At 40.8% G+C, this 20,620-nt stretch overlaps 1 protein-coding gene across 3 annotated transcripts; it reads right to left on the bottom strand.

The window, feature by feature from the left end:
• Positions 1 to 441: 441 nt before the first annotated feature.
• On the bottom strand, positions 442 to 19,755 carry LOC131234014 (pentatricopeptide repeat-containing protein At3g04750, mitochondrial). Of its 3 annotated transcripts, none has more exons than XM_058230966.1 (4): positions 19,152 to 19,753; positions 16,052 to 16,190; positions 15,266 to 15,558; positions 442 to 3,814 (listed from the first exon to the last, which is right to left on the bottom strand). In XM_058230966.1, the coding sequence occupies exon 4, from the start codon at positions 2,775 to 2,777 to the stop codon at positions 807 to 809; it is 1,971 nt and encodes a 656-aa protein (XP_058086949.1). In that variant the 5' UTR covers positions 2,778 to 3,814; positions 15,266 to 15,558; positions 16,052 to 16,190; positions 19,152 to 19,753; the 3' UTR covers positions 442 to 806. The 3 variants fall into 3 exon arrangements, with proteins under 3 accessions (XP_058086949.1, XP_058086948.1, XP_058086950.1); XM_058230965.1 differs by having other exon boundaries at positions 442 to 3,795; positions 19,152 to 19,749; XM_058230967.1 differs by lacking the exon at positions 16,052 to 16,190 and having other exon boundaries at positions 442 to 3,795; positions 19,152 to 19,755.
• Between the last annotated feature and the right edge of the window lie 865 nt (positions 19,756 to 20,620).

Below are 20,620 nucleotides of genomic sequence, written 5' to 3' on the forward strand. Positions count from 1 at the left end.
ATTTGATGGAAAGCCATGTGGAATGAGAAAATGTCAACATTTTCAATTTCACAACAAAACCATGATATGCTTTGGGATAAGAACAACCAAAAGATCCCAGTTACTTCAGCATTTCTGGAGAAGAATCCATTTATCATATGCCAAGACTTGCAGTACTTTCCTAATAAAAGCAAAGAAGCTTGACATATTAAATTAAAATAAACATGACATTGTTCAAGAAAGGCAAAGTATTTCCGAGTAAAATGTAGCATATTGTAAAATGTAGCATATTGTGGGCCCACCAATACATGTATAGCAACACAAAATTAACTTAGTGGATCACGGAGTGTACCCATTTTTCTAATCGATTGGACAGGAAGCCATTTGGAACAAGAAAATGTCTAGATTTTCAACTTCGTAATAAAAACATGATATGCTCTGAGAGAAGAAAAAACGACAAGATGCTATTATTTGTTGTATATCTCCAGAGAAAGGATCCCATTTATCACATGCCAAGATTTACAGTAGTTTCTTAAGGGAAAGCGAAGCAGCTTGGCATTCTCAATTAAAATATGTATGACATCGTTCAGGAAAGGCAAATCACCTGAGTACTGTTCTTGGAAGCACAGAAAATTTTATCACAGTTTTGAGCAGTATATTGCAGGCCCACCAATACATGGATAGCAACACAGTAACCTAGTGTTATATCTATCTGTATTTATTTTAACCTATGAAGCTACGAAACTACCACGCTAGAAAATCTACCCTACCTCTGCAATTCTATGTGCTAGCAACATTCACAGTAATCAGAAAGGAAGTTTCAAACCTCAGCCCAGATATGGATCTAGCAACTGTTGCTGGAACTTTAAAGAAATATCAGCACCTGACCTCATCTCTCTGTTTAAACTTTTCAATATGCAGTAGATCTCTACCCATCTTGAGTGGCGCTTGTCTGCTGCCACAAACTCATGATCAACTCCATCAACAACCACACTACTGCAACCAGCCCTCTTCTTCACTCCCCTGCTTTCCATGATTCCTCTGATATTGTCAGAAGAGCTCCACTTCCCACAGGCAGCATATACATTAGACAACAGAACATAACCGCCCTCTTTCTCAGGCTCCAATTTCAGCAACTCCCTTAAAGCAATCTCTGCGAGCCCGACATTTCCATGAGCTTTACAAGCACTCAACATTGCCCCCCAGATTGTCCTACTTGGTTTCATAGGCATCTTCTCGATCACATCTCTTGCCTCGGCTAGCCTCCCTGCTCGCCCTAGAAGATCGACCAAACACCCATAGTGCTCAATTCCTGGTTCGACACCAGAAATTTGCTTCATACTGTAAAAGATTGCATGCCCCTGATCCACCATCCCACTGTGATTACAAGCAGTAAGAATAGCAAGAAGCGTCACTGCATTTGGTGTCGAAACTTCCTGCATCTCCCTGAACAATTCCAAAGCTTTGTTTCCATAACCATGGAATGCAAGTCCAGCAATCATGGCTGTCCACACCATAACATCTCTTTCAGAAATTCTCTCAAAAACCATGAATGCTCTTTCGATACTCCCACACTTGCTGTACATATCTATCAGCGCAGACCCCAAAAAGGCATCCAATTTCATCTGGTTTTTAACCAGCCAGCCATGGACCCATCTGCCTTGATGAAGAGCTCCCATCTCTGCAGCAGTGGAAACCAAGCCAACAATTGTCACCTTATCAGGTCTAATATTCTCAACAAGCATGTCCCTGAATAATTTCATCACAGCTCTACAATCGCCCTTCTGGGCATATCCAGCAATCAGAGAATTCCAAGAAACCAGATCCCTGCTAGGCATTTCATTAAAAAGCTTGCAGGCAAATTCCAATTCTCCGACTTTGGCATATCCTGCAATCATAGTATTCCATGAAATGCAATCCCTCACTTCAGCTCTGTCAAAAACCCTCCGAGCTAGCTCTAACTCCTCAAGTTTCACATACATATCCAAAAGAGCATTGCCCACAATCAAATTCAAAGCAATGCATTTCCTCCTTTCAATCCATGCATGAACTGACTTTCCTTGGCGTGCATCTCCCAGCTGTCCACAAGCTGTGAAAAGACTCACTGCGGTAAACTCATCTGGTTTGAGTCCTGAAACTCCCATCTTGCGGAAAAATTCTAGTGCTTGCAAGCTGCCCCCATTCTTGATGTGACCAGAAATCATGATATTCCACGAGACAGCATCTTGTTCAATCATCTGTTGAAACACCTGATGAGCAAGATCCATCCGCCCATTTTCTGCATACATCTTGATGAGGGAATTCTGCAGATAGACATGTGATGAGAAGCCTGTAATTATGGCATGGGCATGAATCTGCAGCCCCACTGATAAGCATTTGGCGGCCTTGAGGAGATACAGGAGGGTCTGTTTATCTGGATAGATGCACGACTGGAGCATGGATTTGAAGAGAGCAATAGAGTCAATAGGTGAGAATGACAACGCACAGATCATGATATTGTAAATGTAGAGATTGGGTTGAGGAGTATAGTGATTGAAGAGTAGGATGGCCATGTCTAAACTTTCAAGGTGTGAAGTAGAAGAGAAGAGGAGCCTACTCATGGGAAATGTTTCAGTGACAAGATGAATCCTCATCATTTGAGCCAAAATCTGCTTGAAGTGTGCCCTACTTCTGTACTTCTCAAGCAGAACAAGAGTTGGGTGTTTGAGGATGAGTGAAACGGTTGGGTCCCAGCTGCTCCTGCTGCTGCATAAAGCAGCAGGAATGAAAGAACAGCCACGATGACTACAACGGATCATAGAAAGAACCCCAGAAGATACTCAAACAGACCAGATATTTAAAACAAACCCAGGAATGATGCAAAATCAGCTTTTAAAATTCTGAAAACATTGGTAGCTTTGAAACTTCTGAAAAGTGCATTGAATATGGGTGGGATGACCAAATTACTCTTTATCAAACCAAAGTCCAGAGACTGACCTACCCATGAAGAAAGAAAAATCACAGACTGACATTTGTTAACACTCAAAAGGGGAAAACTAAATGTACTAGTATCAAGCAAATTGCAAAAAAAAACATGGTGTTTTGGGTTCCAAGAACATGTAAAATTGTCTCATGAAAGATCAGAACAGCCATCTCATTAATTCAGTTCATCTTACTTTCTTGGAAAAATAAAAAGAAATACCCAAGATTTTTCAATGCAAAACTTTTCAATAGATTTAAGAAAACTCGCAACTTTCCAGTGATGACCCAAGTATCTTATCGCTCGTTAAAATGAAAAGGGAAAGAAAAGAAAAGAAAACCAGTGCTTCTTTTCGCTTCCATCATTTTAAGTACATATAAGGCATTCTATAATTTATCATCCAAAAGATAACCTATGGATTATAACACCTGCATAACTTGTTCAAAACATTAAATTTTCTAGAACAAAAAAGAAAAAGGAAAAAAAAGGATCAGCAACTTTAGGCTCTTGGACCAATGCAAATTTAGAATCCAGACTGTACAAACAACACCACCCATAAGGCTCTGACAACAAAAACCAGAGCCATGACCTCTCAAAAAGAACCTGGTCGACCAGGAAAGATATCGTATGACATGAACATTTAGCACGTTACACGGCAGAGGCAACAATTAGAAAGGCGCAAAATCATCACTAGACATGAAAGCCACAGACTTGCTTGCTTCATTAGCATGGAGAGATTCCATCCTTGAGTCCAGTATTGCCAGTTGAGACTTCACCCAATGTGGATTGTATTTTCCTTCAATCCATAAAGCCTCCCCAGTATGCTTGTGCTTGAAATCTGGATACTTCGGGTTCCGCTGCAAATTTCAGAGCAACCTTGAACATCAAACAAGAAAACATATCTACCTTTTCATAAATAAATAAGAACATGCATCACTTCTTCTAATACCAAGTGAAAAATCAGCAATGGATAGACAAATAAGAACCAAAGGGGCACTCTAGTTAGCTGTCATCTATGTAAAAGATGCCCCATTAAAACTGCAATACATGAGACGCATGTCAGACATGCCAACATGGCCATTGAGGACTCAATTTATCCTTTACTGTATCATTTCAGCATTATTTATGCACTAATGTTATACTTCATCAAATGCATTTCTAGTTATGTAGATACAATTTTTACGCAGCTTGTGTCTATAATTTTATAACGATATACTTTTCCATACATGTGCAAAAATGTGTCAGCTTGTTGGGTTTTCCGAGATCCACGTCTAACACTGGTGTCCACAACAATAGCAATATGTGTCCACATCTAGCTTACATATGCTGTAATTGCACTGATTACAGGGAAATCACTGAGGTAATTTTCTTCAGCTGTTGAAATAGTGAGAGAGCAAATCCAAATGGTACATTATATCACTGCAAGGGCATGGCATAAATCACAGGTGTTTTTTTTTGCCTTGCAGGGGCACAGAAAATCATCATCATCATCTAAACATTATGCCAACTAATTGGAGTCGGCTACATGAAACCTTATTCTGCCATTCCACTCTATCAAGGGCTAATGGGCCAACACTTAGACCAAAGATCATTAAATCTTTTCTTACTACCTCCAACCACGTCCTTTTGGGCCTTCCCCTGGCACTTTTAGAGCCTTCAACTTGTACAACTCATGCCCAACTGGCACGGTTTTTGGTCTCCATTGCACATGACCAAACCAACTTTGTCTACTTTTCCTCATTGTGGTACAGATTTACCTCAAATGCACACATCGCCTAATTCTGTCCTTGTCTTACCACTCATCCATCTCAACATGCAGGGACACAGAAAATAGGATATCATGAGGCCAGATCAGTCCAGATAATGTGAGCAGTACACCCAAAAGGGATTGTGTGTGTAGAGTGCTGTTGATGGGCAACAAAAATCTATTACAAAAGAAGGGAAGAAACAACATCCATCAAGCTGATGGATAAAAAGACCCACATACAGGGCTAGCGGGAGAGACTGCTTTGTGAGAAACATCTTCCATCTCTCTTCTGATTTGAGGGGAGGTCTTTGGCCAGTTGGGGCAATAGCAAGTTTTCATTGCGAAGGACAATCACCATCAGGAGCAAAAGATTTGCATTTGTAAGATTCTGGTACCTGGATGAAGCTTGCGAGGCAATACAAGTGATGAATGGGAGATTATGGGAGTTATTAATGTGACTATGTGAGTGAGTTGAGAGATGAACCCCGGAGTAAACAATATTCAGATTAACTCACATACTGTGATTTCTGGGAATGGTAAGGGAATAAGGCTATAGAGTAACAGATCGTTCAATGATATCATAAGCACCTCCAGTAATTCAGGGCAGTCAAACTCTAGGCTGCTATGGGTGAAGGTTCATAACTCCATAGCGGAGAGGTGGACCAAGGAATTTCAATACAGTATGGTCACGATGGCAAGACATAGTGATTTATCAGCTCAATGACACACTAAGGACATCTTCCTTTGGTAAGGAGAAGGTTTCAATTGCTTGCATAACTCCTGATCGCTTTTCACTACAGGCAAAAGGCTTTTCTCAAAGATGCTATCACGCTTCAAGCTTTATCGATATCCAAAGTTGATATTTGGTGCCCTTTGGATGTGCTCGCCAACAGTGGTCTATGGATTCGCCAGATTCTGATTCATGCATGGATAGATTCAGTGATTATTGTGACTGCCTCCTGTTATGGTGAAGTACTAGAAATCGACAAGGCAGTATCAGAGATGATATCTGGTTTTTGCGAGTTCGAAGATTTTCTTGAATGTGGATGCCATGATCGGTCAGGCAATAGAACTGGATGTGGGGGTTTGTCATTTCCCATGTTTGTTTATATTAAACCCCTTAGTGGGATTGAAGTGGTGGATTCACTTCATCATTTCTTGAATAGGGGATCTCAAGGAGGTAGATGACGGTCTCAAGGTAATCAACATTGGTCTTTGTGCAAGACAGAACCAAGACGGTGCAAGCTTCGTATCACCAACAGAAACCACAGTACTGAAGGATTTACACGTGGCAAAGATAACAGGAGTTTGAGGTTATTCTATTGCCATGTTGAAGTTGAGGTGGATGCAAGCAAGGGGCTGGGTAACATAGGAGAAGGAGAAATGAAGCAGACAGATTTCACTTGTTTCCAAATCCGCTACTTTTTTGCGGGACTGCTGTCTCCACCTCAGGCGGTCTTCTTCAAGGATGTCCACCATGATAAGACGAAATATGGGACCTGGGGCTGGGATAGTTGCAAAGGTGTCTGCTACTTTGCATATGGTTAGTTCATGTCACCCATTTTTTGATGAAATATATTCGTTGCAGATTGTTATAGCTTTCAGGGTGAGCAAGCTGTGGTCTCCACCGTGTAGAAAGAATTTACAAGAGGATGAGATTGAGAAGCTGGCTTCTCTATTGGAATTGCTATCCAAGGTGCATCCTGTGGTATCAGAAAGGGATTCAATGCTGTGGTTATCTAACAATGCCGGCCTATTTTCAGTTAAAGACTTTCCATAACATGATTTGTGGCAGCAATAGTAATGATGGGGGCACTCAGACATCTTTTATATGTAGGTATGGTGCTCCTCCAAAGGTGATTGCCTTCACATGGTTAGTGGGAAGGAACAAGGTGCTCGCGGTTAATAATCTTCATAAGAGAAAGATGATTCCCCCAAATATTTGTTTATTGTGCTATCAAGATGAGGAATCGGTGAACCATTTTTTCATTCATTGTCCTCTTGCTTGAAGGGTTTGGAATGGCTTTTTCAACTTGTTCAGTATAGCATGGGTTTTACCAAGGTCTATTGATCAATTCTTCTTCGCATAGCATCATGACAGCATCGGAAAAATTGGAAAGAAAGTTAGGAGCCTTTGTTTAATAGCCAGATTATGGTTTTTATGGTTAGGGAGGAATAATAGATGTTTTAGAAATTAGCAGGGGAAAGATTCAGAGGTCTTTTCTAGGGCAAAATTTCATGTAATGGAATGGGTGATTGATAGTTTTCCTGATAGTTGGATGAATCTGTAATTTGGCTTCTCTGTGGACTCCTTACATTCTTTTGTAATTCTTTAAGGCTTGGCTTTCTCTCTAATAAAATTACTACTGTTCAAATGTTTTTAACTCAAATGGGCAAGGATCCTAATACCCCTGAAATTGGTATGGTATTCCTACAGGTCGTTTTGCATCTCTGCCTCTATCTACTTTTCCGGTTTCGAGGAATTAACAGGTACGGCTGGTCTGCATCAACTATTGCCAGATTCTTTGTCCACTCTGTGGAAATGAGTGAGCTCTTCAAGGTAAATTCCATCTCCAATGTCAAGGGGACTGATCTAAGCATGATTCTAGAGATGAGCTCATTAATTGCCAAGATTGCTCCAGATTCAGAATGCTACAAGAGCAAACGTCACCGGATGCTGCAACCAGTGAATCATCTCAACGGAAGATGGTCTGGAGAAGAGTCTAGATAGAAAGAGCAAGGAGATGCGACTGTTGATCCTATGATAGAGGAATTCCTCTCAGGTGAAGCATTAAAAGAAACAAGCGTTTGTGGTGATGTCTGTTCTGAAACAGGATTGTTGAAGGCATCTTGTCCCAAGGACTGAGAGCAGGCAGGAGGTGTGCCCTACGTGGGTTTATGATGTAAAAGTTGAATCAGTGTTGGTTTCAGTTGTTGAGGTAGTCTCTGATTTTGTGGGAAGTTGGTAATCCTTGAGGATTCACCACGGTTGACGAAAAACCTGGACAATGTGGCCAACATGATAGGAGTGGGGACTAAAGGAGAAGAAGACAGTTACAAAATCCTTAGATGCTGTTATTTGTCCTTATCTTGAGCATGTGTGGACCACATGTGGGATCCACATGTGCCACATGTGATGAGTGGTCCCCTTTGGGAGGTCTACTTCTTATGCTTGGGTTCCATATGTTTTGGATCAAGTTTTAGGCCCATGGACCTTAGTTTTATAAGGGATTAAGAGGGGCAATTTTGTAAGTTAACATTATTATTGTTAGCCCTAATATAAAAAAAAGAACGGGTCTAGGAGCATGTTGGGTGTGGAGATGTGGCTCTTCAGGAGGCTTTCCTAGATTGGCTCTTCTTGCCTCGGACTGGCATATCTCAGTGGCCAGCTGTTACTCGATTGTGGGTAACATGATTGTGTGGAGCCCCCTTTGTCAAAGGAACATGAATGATGCTGAGACATCTGATTTTATCACTCTTTTGGAATTGCTGAAGCTCTTGGTCCCGTCATCGGAAGCTGATAGCTAGACTTGGAGAGCCCCATACCTCTGGGAGATTCTCAGTCCACTGAGATAAGCTCCACAAATCCCTCCAGAGGGCTGCATCATCCCATTCACCACTGGTTTTATGGGGCCCCTCCTAGAATGGCGGTTTTTGTTTGGCTAGTGGGGAGAAGAAGAATCTTGATGATTGATAATTTGCAGCATAGATCCCTAATTCTGCCCAACATATGTTTGATGTGCATGAAGGACGCAGAGTCTATTTGTCATTTGTTTATTCATTGTCCCATTGCTCGGACAATTTGGGAGTTCTTCTCTATTATGCACTTGGCAATGGTGATGCTGGAGTCGGTGGATGCTCTCCTATGGGCTTGCATGGTGGTGATGGGTCAAAAGGTGGGAAAATAACCTAGTGGTTGCTCATTATGGTAGTTTTTTGGATCATCTGGAAAGAAAGGAATGACTGATGCTTAAGGGATAGATGCTCTTCCGTGAACGCCCTGATATGGAAGATCACTGATTTATTGTTGGGTTGGGTTCCTCATGAGGAAGCGACTAACGTTGCAATTAATCTGTCCTTTTCCTTTCCTTAGCTTCGTGTTCTTTTCTGCTTTGCAGTTCTCTTGAATAAATTGTTGTTTCCTCTTCTTCTTCTTTTTTCTTTTTTTTTTTTATATAATTTTTTTTTTTTTAAAAAAAAAAACAAGGGGTGGGGGCATGAGAGCTCTTTAGTTGCTCTCTCCATCTCCGTTCCTTTTCTCCCATCTCTCTTCTTCTCTTCTCCAAATTTCTCCCTACAATTCTACATGGTACGGGAGCATCGAGCATCGTTGATCCGATACTTTTCTCTCTTGATTCCTCTCTCCTTTTCACAAATAGAAAAGCTAAAGACACAACAACCTGACCTCAAGTCAGGGATCCCATTCCCTCAATAGAGAAAACACGTTATTTACAATATAAACCGAGGAATGGCTATTATCCCTAAAGCACCTTTCATTCCTTTCCCATGATATACAAAAAACAACCAGCAAACCAATTCACCACTTCCATTTGTCTGCAGGAGAAGGGCTGCCCCCATGTCAAGAAAGAAAGAGATCCCATATAGAGGACGGCATGGCCCAACTAACTTTAAAAGCCGAGAGGATGTTATCCCACACCCCCGACACAAACAAACAGTGGATAAAAAGGTGATCCATTGATTCTTTGCTCTTCTTGCATAGAATACAGACATTAGGCAAGATCATCCACACTTGAGGTGGTTATCCATGGTAAGAATTTTGTTTCTGCCAGCTAAGCATGCAAAGGCCGTCACTTTTGGTCGAGCCTGATATAACCATATTGGGCCTGTAAAGGAGCAGTGCACTTCAAATTTGGACCCATGAATGACCTTGAGGAAAGATTTAACCATGAAGATACCTGATTTGTCTTTAATCCGGAATGAGGTGTCCGACAAATTTGGAGCTAGTTGAACTCCATCCAAGAGAGCTAGCAACCTGGCCAACTCATCAATTTCAAGATCCAGTAAGTTCCCACTACAAGGGAAAGCCCATGAACCACCATTTCCAAGGGAGGAATAGCATTCTACAACCAATAAAGCTTGGTTCGAGCAAAGACCAGCACTAATGGGAAACCAAGATCTAAGGGTGGAACCCCCCAGCCAGGCATCATCCCAAAACTTCACTTTGTCTCCACAACCTACTGAAAAGCCAATCTCAGGAAGGACCTTGAGAGCCATACTGGAGATAGACTGCTACCCAAACGAAGCCCTATACAATGATGATTCCTTGGTCCATCTACTCAACCTAGAGATACCATATTTCTCCACAATAACCTTTCTCAAAAGGTTGTCCTCCACCACGAACTGCCAAGCCCATTTGCCCAAAAGCACTGAGTAAACATCCTCCAAATTATTTATACCAGCACCCCTCACCTCGTCCCACCTAAGAAGGTGGAAATTGTTTTGCTGATTTTCCCCTTGCCAAAGAAAATTGCAATGCAGCTTATCAATCCTTTGAAGAACGAACTTATGGCACCAAAAGATAGACATAAAATAGACGGGTAGGTTAGAAAGGGCAGACTTAATCAAGGTAATTCTGCCCCCAAAGAAAGTAGTTCCCCCTTCCAAGGAGCCAGCTTACGCTGCATCCTCTCGATGGATGACTATGTCCCAAAGGTAGGCAGTTGGTTTACCAAGATAGAGAGGGAGACCAACGTAAGTTGTAGGAAACAAACCAGCCTTACAACCCATCAACCTTGTGAGACAAGCAACTTCCCTACCCTCCAAATTGACCCGCAAAAGCTCAATTTTGGCCAGATTAACTTTCAACCCAAAAACTAATTCAAAGCATTGGAAAATCTTACAAAGGTTAACAATCATGTCTTCCTCTGCTTCGCAAAAGACCAAAGTGTCATCTACAAATTGAAGATGAGAAATTCGAGAAGCACCATTAGAGACTTGGAAGCCCTAAATAAACCCACAGATTGCCCCCTAATGAACGGCTAAGAGCCTCAGAAACAATAATGATTAGGAACGCGGAGAGGGAGTCCCCTTGATGGAGACCCTGGACACTTGGAAATAACCAAAAGGGGACCCATTTAAAAGGATAGACAGATGGACAAAAGACACACAAGCACATATCCATCCACGCCACCTAACCCCAAAACCTAACTCTCATTTTATTTTTTTTTGAACAATGATGATATATATTATAAAAAGGCCAAAGCCAAAGCATGCAAATATACAAATATACAAAAAACCCCCGTCATACCAAGCAATGAGAAATTCCTCAATCGTCTTCAGGAACACCCATAGAACCCAAAAAAAATAAAAATGGAGAAGAAGACCCTACACCTCCCTAGCAAATACACAATGAATGATAAGTGATCTGCAGATTCCGCATCTTTGAAGCACATCAAGCAAACATTTGGGAGATACATGTTCCCTTACAAAGATTGTCTATCATTAGCACTTTGTTCCTTCCTACTAGCCAACCAAAGCCACCACCTTCAAAGGAGTATCGTAATGCCAGAGGAAAGCCATTGTCGCCATCTCAGAATTTTCATCTGACACTCAAAAACCGACAGAATGATCTAATTGAGAAAGATCATGTTTTGGACTTGAACCATCTCAAGAAATCCACTTCTGATATAAGTGGAGAAAACTTTGATAACATCTCAAGCAATAGAACCAACTCTTCAAGTTCCTCATCCAAAAGATACCTTCTAAAAATACACATCCATGTGACCTCCTCCTCTCTTATTGAATAACAATTACTCACCACCTCCCCCTCTTACCTAGCTAGCCTTGCTAAAGATGGAAACCTCTCACCCAACCTCACATCTCCCACCCACCAATCATCCCAAAATCTAATCCTCTTACCATCCCCTAAATGAAAGCCTATTCCCAAAACCTAACCTGGCCAACATTTAGTCTAAAAAATCCCAGTAGACATGGTTGTAGGCTTTTTTAAGGTCAAGCTTACAAATTATGCCTCTCAAACCAGCCCTTCAGAAAGAGTTAATACATTCTTGGGCCAAAAGAGAGCAATAAATATTTTGCCTATTGGCAACAAAAGCCATTTGCTAAAGGGGAAATCACCTTGGAGAGGACCAACCTAAAACTTTGGTTTAGCAACAATTTTGTATGGCTCATTAATAAGGTTGATTAGATGAAAGTCTTCGAGTGAAGAAGGCCCCTCAATTTAGGGATAAGGATAATAAAAAAGCTGCCCATTTCGTTCGGTAATTCACCTAACTCAAGAAATTCATACATGAAAGCCATCACATCCCCCCTTGACTGTCTCCTAAAATACTTGAAAAAATGCAATTGGGAATCCATCGGGACTTGGGGCTTTATCGTAACCCAAGTAAAAAAATGTCTTTAACCTCCTTTTCCGACACCAATTGCTCGATATTGCTAACTTCTTCTAGCTCAATCTAAGAAAATTCTAAATCGTCCAGGGTGGATTGAATCTCATCATCCTTAGAAGCTCGAGAAGAACTTAATTGTTGCTGCAAAAATCTAATCCTTTTTCTCTACCCACTTGCCATCAACCCAAAGAGACGAGATTCTATTGCACCTAGCCCGAGCATTGGCAATGCTATGAAAAGACTTTGTGCTTCAATCCCCTTCTTTTAACTAGAGGGATCTCAACCTCTGCCTCCACCTAGTCTCTTCCTCATGCAGTCTTTTACTGTAATATGAACAAAGATTTTTCCTCTTTGTTGCCTCAACATTAGTCAAGTGGCCTTTTTCCTCTTTAGCATCTAAGAGTTGAATAGTCGAGAGCAAACTATCCGTGTCTAGTGCTCTCGAATCATAGACTCGTTTTCTCCATATCTTCAGTTGGTTCTTCATACCTGTTGAGTTTGTGACAAAGTCTAAATGTTGTTGAGCCCCGGGCAGTCATAGAGTTCCACCACTCCAAGCTCAATTCCGACGAACCCATCCACTTGCAACCAGGCCAATTCGAACCAAAAAGGCTTTGGCCCCCAGGAGTCCTCAATCACTTCCAACATAATGAGGAAATGGCTAGACGTGGATTTTGGAAAACCTTGTTACCAAATGGAGGGGAACGAAGATATCCACAATTGTGACACAAGGAACCAATCAAGCTTAGACATGGCCAGGTTGGATTGACCATTAGACCAAGTATACCTGACTACCCCACCCAAAGGCAGATCAACCAACTCCTAACGTTGAACCTAGGTGGAAAAACCCCTCATATTACTAGAGATTTGCCCCTTTGTATTTCTCGTGCACAAACTTGACTAGGTCGAAATCTCACCAATAAACTAGGGTAGCTGCCAAATAGACCCAACTTTAGATAGTTCATCCCAAAAGGCCAGCCTCAAGGAGAGTTTATTAGGCTCGTAGATGTTCCAGTGTGATATGGGTGATGTCGGGCTCGATTGAGGGGTTATTCCGTTCGTGGCATGCTAAAGGTAGCAATAGGTTGGGAAAATCTAGATGGAATGCATCACTACTATCTGTCCTTTGGTCTCTTTGGAATGAGAGAAATAGTCGTTGATTCTAGAGTGTTAGGGGCTCTGCCAATGGGGTCCTTAGTCGGGTCCACTTGATCTCATAGAGTAGGTTCCCTAGTTGTGGGTGTGGGTTTGTTGCCAGTTGTGTGGATCTTTTTGTTTTGTTTTTCCCATCTTTTAAGTTTTCTAGGTCTTTGGACTAGTTTTTGCTTTCTTTTTCTTTCCTTTTTGTGTATTTTTTTGTTTTTTTTCCGCTTCTAGCCTTAATAAAGTTTATCATCCTTTAAAAAATAAAATAAAATCCTGAAGCTTATTAGATGCCACCATAGTTCTGAATATTGGTGTCGTATCAGCTGATACGGCCATAGTGTATCTGTATCGACATGAGAAGATACGTGATATGAGGCCATATCGGCTCGATGCGAAAAAATTGACTCGTATTAGCCTGTATCGGCACCGATACGGTCAATAAGCCCATTAAAGCCCATATTTGAAAAAAAATATATATATATCAAAATTCCACTCATATCTCGCCTTTTTCTTCTTCTTTTTTCTTCTTCTTCTTTCATTTGAACCATGGAGTAAGCTTAAAAACCGATTTTAGGCAAGACCTAGACTTACTTTGGGATCAAAACAAATGATTTGAATGACATTTGACAAATCTATGTGAAGTGGACCATTATCGAAAATGTTGGAAAGAAGGGTAAACTTGCGCTTTTTTTCTTTTTTTTTTGGAAGATTAAATGCATCTTAATTTATTGAAGGCTGGCGGAAAACAATCTAAACCTGCAAAAAAATAAAGCCTTAGACAGCGGCCCTCTATATATGAATACCGACCCTTTACAATCCAAACAAACCTATCACTTCTTCGACATTTACATGTTGAAACCCATACACCCATTCTAAAATCTCCCTTTTGGAATTCCATACAACATGATCCCATGATTTTTTCTGGTTGAGAAAACAATGACGATTACGTTCCTGTCAAGCATTCCAGAAAATTGTTGGCAATATAAGCCTCTACACTGGCAACAATTTCTTAGGAAGGGGGCCATCATGCCATGCCCGAAACATGTCCTCCACCGAGTGAGGCATCACCCAAGCCACTTCGAAGGAAGCTAGGAAGGAGGACTAGATGTGACGCACAAATGGGCAATGGAGAAAGAGATGATCAACTAACTCCCCATTCTCCATACATAAGAGGCAGATGTTTGGAAGAATCATGGCTCGTTTTTATAGATTATTTATGGTTAATACCCGATTTCATCCCACTAACCAAAGAAAAGAATCAACTTTGGGAGGCACTCCGTATAACCAGAAAGCATGAAAAAACTCTTGCCCCCTTGGGGTCTCACTAGTAGTAATCATCTTGTGAAAAGATTTGACCGAGAAAATGCCAGAAGGGGCCCCCTTCCACCTTTTATCTTCCTTTTTTGTATTTCAATGTAATAGGCCTACTTCTCAAAAAAAAAAAAAAAAGAAAAGAAGTAATAAGCCCTAATTCACCAAATCATTCTGGATTTGTGTTCAATTAGGGTCCATTTAGTTGACTTTCAACAAATCAAATTGACAAACAACGCTCTTATCAAAGAATGGTCCGATACACCATCACTGCATGTGCAAAATACAATATATATATATATATATATATATATATAGAGAGAGAGAGAGAGAGAGAGAGTCTCGAATATTTTATTATTCTCTTTTTATCTTGATATTTTCCGTAATTCTTTGGCTTAAAATTTTATTTTGACCGACATAGGCCGGTATGAACCGATACAGACTGATATTGATACGCGATGCCCATATCATATTGTTTTTTGGCTGGGCCGATGCGCTTCCCGATATCAATATTCAGAACCATGGATGCAACAGGTGGGGCAGCTGAGGACTCTCTCCTTATCATTGATAAGAGATAAATATTTGTATGATCCTTGTAGATAGAGTGGATGTTCTATTGGTGATGTTTTCTAGTTTCTAAGTGAGAAAATTCTGTTTTAATGTTCTTTTCTGTCCCGAAAAACAATTCGGAGTGTTATTTGTACAAAAAAAAAAAAAAAAACACTAGTTAATTTTACAAGGAGAATAAACTACCTTGTTCTTTCTATTATCCCACCAGTCAACTGGATTAGCAAAGAAGGCTTGCCACAGTTCTTCCGTTGAACCTACGTGATTTCGAGAAAAATTTCCAGCCTTCACACCTGCAATGCCACAACAGAAGAACTAACTACCATGAACAAAATGTGGGAAATTATATCCCCGTTCAAATCATACTAAGTTCACAATAAAAAACAAGAGTTGCCTGATGTCACAGAATTTGTCTCTGGCTCATATAAGGACACTGGTGAGTAAGTCCTTTCCACAAAATTCAGTTGCTGAACAACTACCTGAAATGAATGTTAAGATATTCAGAATCCCTTTGAGATGAAATGAATAGGGATGATTGACAAGCAGCACAATATCAACCAACGACTAAAACATCGATAATAACTGTAATGACCCCAAAGTATTAAATTATGTAGCACAAGAATGGGCTGACACTTTTTTCCTTTAAAAAATACATCTTTTTGAAAGATAAAAAAGGTTATAACAAAGAACAAGTTACAATTATCTTATCCTTCAAAAAAGTTATAACCAAAAAAAAAAAAAAAAAAAGAAAAAAAAAGAAGAAGAAGAAGAAGAAGAAGAAGAAAAGAAAGAAAGAAAGAAAGAAAGAAAGAGAGAAAACAATATCAACTAATAAAATGTTAAAACAATCAAAATAATGGACATTTCAGACATTGAATCTTTTTTCTTTTCAAACACCTGCCAACCCCTTGCCCATTTTCAAAACATGATATTCACACAATACAGACTTTGAAGTCTTGGCAACAACGGAACCTTGTAGTAGGTCTGGCGCTTCTCATCATCCCCTTCAATAGTGTCTGACACAAGTCTGCCAGAGACATATATTTGCTGACCCTTCTCCACATGCTGAAAAGCAACATGTGCCAATTCATCCCAAAATGTTAAATTGATCCTGCAGAGCATCCCCACGTCTTGTTTTAGTATGGCAATCAAATGAAATAACAGCAATTCTTGAACTTATTTTTGTATGGTAACTGATAGTTTTGCTAATCAGGATGGAACAACCAATAAAAAGGGGTTATTTGGTGCATTCATGGACAATATACTGTGATATAAAACCATGCTGATGTAGAATTGGTTACAGCCACATCAGAATTTTATCTGACTTTTTTGTGATAACATGAAGGTGAAAGGGAGAAATACTTAGCTCGGAGCTAGATTTTCCTCCCCCCCCCCCCCCCCCCCCCCCCCCCAGTTATACCGCGTGCTATCTTGCATAATGACAATTACAATGGCTGATATGGCGATAATGCTGGCCATTGTCAGTGGTTCTTTTGTACCAGAATATACTTCACATTCAAGGGCCAAAAAGTCCCAAAACTTTTCAACTTAATAGAGTTCAAATAGATAGGGCCTTGAGACCTAGCAGAAGTAGAGTTTTCTGAGCAGGATCTATACATGTTGGGCCCATGGTTTGATGATACAGACAATTGATCTTATTAGCCCCATCGTGGATGAGGAAGGATGGGGAATGCGCCAAAAATCTCCCAGACCAGAAGCAGCTAGCCATTGATCAGTGGACTCTATTCTCCATGTAATGTAGCACAATGTTGTGTTGTGCGTGTGTTCCTTATCCATCTCTTGAAGGCCACTAAACAAAGATTAGGATTCACAATCAGGGAGACTTTGAGGTATCCCCCATTTATAGTGGGGTCCATCTAATCAACTACTTGGATTGCAGAACCAAGGGACAAAGTTATGGGATCATGAGCCTTAGGATCTATAATTACTCACTATATGATTCCTGGTTGAATTCCCAGTTTTCTTCATTTGGGCCACCAAGGAGCTAGTGGATCCAAACTTTCGGTGATCCAGACCATTCATCTGGTAGGCCCCAGCTTGGATAGTCCTTGGGCCAAAATCTCCTCCAACAAGCAATACCAGCAGTCAAGTGGCTCACTATTCTTTTGTTGTGTACGGACAGTTGGCTACATTTATCTCTAACTAACCAATTTGCAGGCCATCAATAGGTAGTATCTTTTTCAGCACTGTGAATCCACAACAAGATCCACCAGCCATTTTTGGGCCCTCCACTGGATGCGGCAGACATCAATTTTTTATTTTTTATTTCTTAAATATGGAGAGATTCATTTCTGAAGCTAACGAGGAATGCAAGGGGTCATTTGGATGCCTGCAACTTACATTAGTTGTAAGTGACTTCCCTGTAACTCACATGTCGTGTTTGCATGTGAATTACACCTGTGAGTTACAACCTGTAAATCACAGCTGAAAATTACATTTGAAAACACAGGGAGGAGCTGTGTTTTCACTAACAAGTAACTGACTTACCTGCCAATGGTCGGACTTTTTGAATTTGCAAAGGTGACCAAAGAGGTGTGGGGGCCCACGATAATGTGTCAGACATCCACTCTATCTATCGGTCCTGCAAGATCATTTAGGATGTTAACCCAACAAATGAGGTTGATCCAAGACTCAAGTGGGTCACACCAAAAGAAACAGTGGAGATTGAATGCCCACCATCAAAACCCTATTGGGGCCCACAAAAGTTTTTAGTGGGGCTGATATTTGTGTTTTCCATTCATCCTGGTGAGAATCACCTTACAGACGGTTTTGATTAGAAATAAAATGGCTGTGGGCTACAGGAAGGTTTCAATGGTCGGCGTTTACTCCCCACTGTTTAGAATGGTAAGGCCCACTCGGGTCTTGGATCTGCCTCATTTTTGGTGTCTCCTCCTAACATGAGCTGGCGAAACTGATGGATGGAATGACTTTCAAGCAAACATCACGGTGGACCCCATGGAGCCTTGGATCTTACGGTCTCACGCATATGGTGCGTATAACCCTTTATAGGGTATATGATACTCAGGCTGCAGATGACAATTGATATGCAAGCACTCAGAAATTGCATGTGATGTTTATTAAGACAAGTAAAACCAACAAGATTGTGCAGCCCATTGTCGCCAAATCACAGGGCCAAGATTAAACAATCCTAGCCCTTTGTTTCAAGGACCCTTGTTTGTAGAAATAAGAACGTTGGATTTCTTCACTTTTAACTGTCCAATAAATGTCCATGAATCCGACAGTGAGATAATCAAATAAGATTCATTTTCATTTCATGATATCTACATCAGTTACCATAATTAGGACGGTTTAATCTGGCTGCATGTATGCCACGTGTGCAATATCTAAGTAATTAATACGCGCCTGCATATCATCATCACACTCTGCCGGTGTATCAAAGTTTCAACTCTTTTGGATACTCAGGTAATGTGCAATGGTTGATACACACACACACCAAGATTTGGGGCCCATGATGACGTGCATGGGATGAGAGATCTAATTGGTCAAATGATGCCCTCTTAGGGTCCTAAACAAATCTATGGATTGATTAATCAAGTTGCACATGTTTTTTAAATAGGACTATTGGATATTATTAATGTCTCACCCATGGGCCTAATTGATTAAGTGTACATTCCAGTGGGAGGCTGCATTTAGTGGCAGTGTTTCTTAAAGTTGACCCTAGCCTAAAGATACATGGATGGAGAAGATGATTCCCCAATAACTACTTTTATGGATGTATTTATGGCTTGTTTTGGACCATTGTTATTAAAGTTTATGTTTGGACTGATTGTTATTATTATTAGTTTGCTTGTTGCTTATAGTAAGTACCTGCTCCACATTACAGGTATTTTGAATCTGTAGGCCCACTTTTGTGAAGCAATTCCTAACTCCAGGCTCTGTTTGGTGTGAATACACACGTTCTTAACTGTAACCACTTCACAGGTTACCCAGACACATCCAAACAGGATACATGTAAACGACTTACACCTGAAAGTCACAACTTAAAAAGCCACAGGCATCCGAAGGAGGGTTGGCGGTGGGCCCCACTCACCAGACAGTGTCGGTGGCGGATTTCTTCACGGCAAGGCGGGACCAGGCAAGGACCTTTCCGCTGCTGAGGTGTTTGATCTGGATGGGGGTGCCGACAATCCCGATGAGCTGCACCGAGTTGCAGAGCTCCTTACTCCATGGGATCTCCGAAGGCCTAGGGTACACCACCCTCTCGTGCTCGTAATCGAAAGGCGACGCTGACGACGACAGTGAAGCTCCGCTGTAGGAGCATTGGAGCGGAAACCCTAGGAATAACTTCTTGGGGAGAGGCAAGGAAGATGAAGATAGAGATTGGAGAGAGTGAAGAGGCTTCGAAGAGAAGAAGCCATGGGGTTTTGCATTCGCATGAGAATAAGGGTCTGGGGCGTGGCAGAGAGTAGTTAGGGTTTTTGTTGCTGCTGTGAGGGATAGGGGCTGTGCCATGTTATCCTGTCTCCCCCTACAAAACCCGCGCCAAGGATATGAGAAATGGAGTTTGTTTTGCCTCCGTCGCGACTTACAGGAACCAGCGTGTGCTACCGCCGCTAGGGCCCCACATTAAGAGATTGTCTGATATTCGAACCGTCTCTAATCCCATAAAATCACGATTCCCCAGTGATCCCAATCTTTTAATTTTAGTTGTATGCAGGCCATTATTATTATTATTATTATTATTTTATTTTAGTTCTAAATAAATACCGTTAAAAATCATGCATTGGGATAAGTTTTGTTAACACCTGTCTTAGTGGTCCACGTAGAAAAACTAAGATGCTGCCGCTCAACAACATACAAAGGACAGAGAAAATCCTACTTGTACTCAGGGATATCTTTCATTTTGGTAGCACATCACCTAAGGCAAAAGGATTGAGAGTTGTATATGTCTTTAGTGTCTTGACGAAGGTAATGTGTCCCCCGCATAAGCAATAAATGTGGTCAATTAGTGTGCCCAACATGATTATTCTACAACATGGATATACTCTACCTGCCAAGATAGAAAATTCATTGTAGCATGAATATACTCAGGAAGACCGTCTCATATAAAAGTACATGAATGAAAAACTTCAATAAGATTATTGGTGCTTTCACAAAGATTATGAAGGTTCAAGAAGTTAATTTTTCCCAAAATAGAAGAAATTAGAGGATATAAGAAGGAATTCGAGTCTAATTGTGATACAATCTAATCTTGTAATCTTCGAGAATCATACGCTATTAATGAAACCTGCTTCCCAATCTATATAGGGAGGATATGATAAAAACCCCAAGTTACCGAGTCATCATACAACCTCTTATAGCGTAACATTGTCTTATCCTAGTTTTAGCATTGGTTCTTTCACTTATGTCCAACCCCCATTGTAGAAACTTCAGAGTTCAGCATAGTATAAATCATTGGTATTTAGCGTTGTTACTGTAGCATGCATATGAGTAATGTAAATATTCATGACCGATTGTTGTTAGATCCTAATTAACTGAGTCCTTACTTAAAAGACCGCT

Source organism: Magnolia sinica, chromosome 18, assembly GCF_029962835.1.
Source record: "Magnolia sinica isolate HGM2019 chromosome 18, MsV1, whole genome shotgun sequence".
Classification (NCBI taxonomy): Eukaryota; Viridiplantae; Streptophyta; class Magnoliopsida; order Magnoliales; family Magnoliaceae; genus Magnolia; species Magnolia sinica.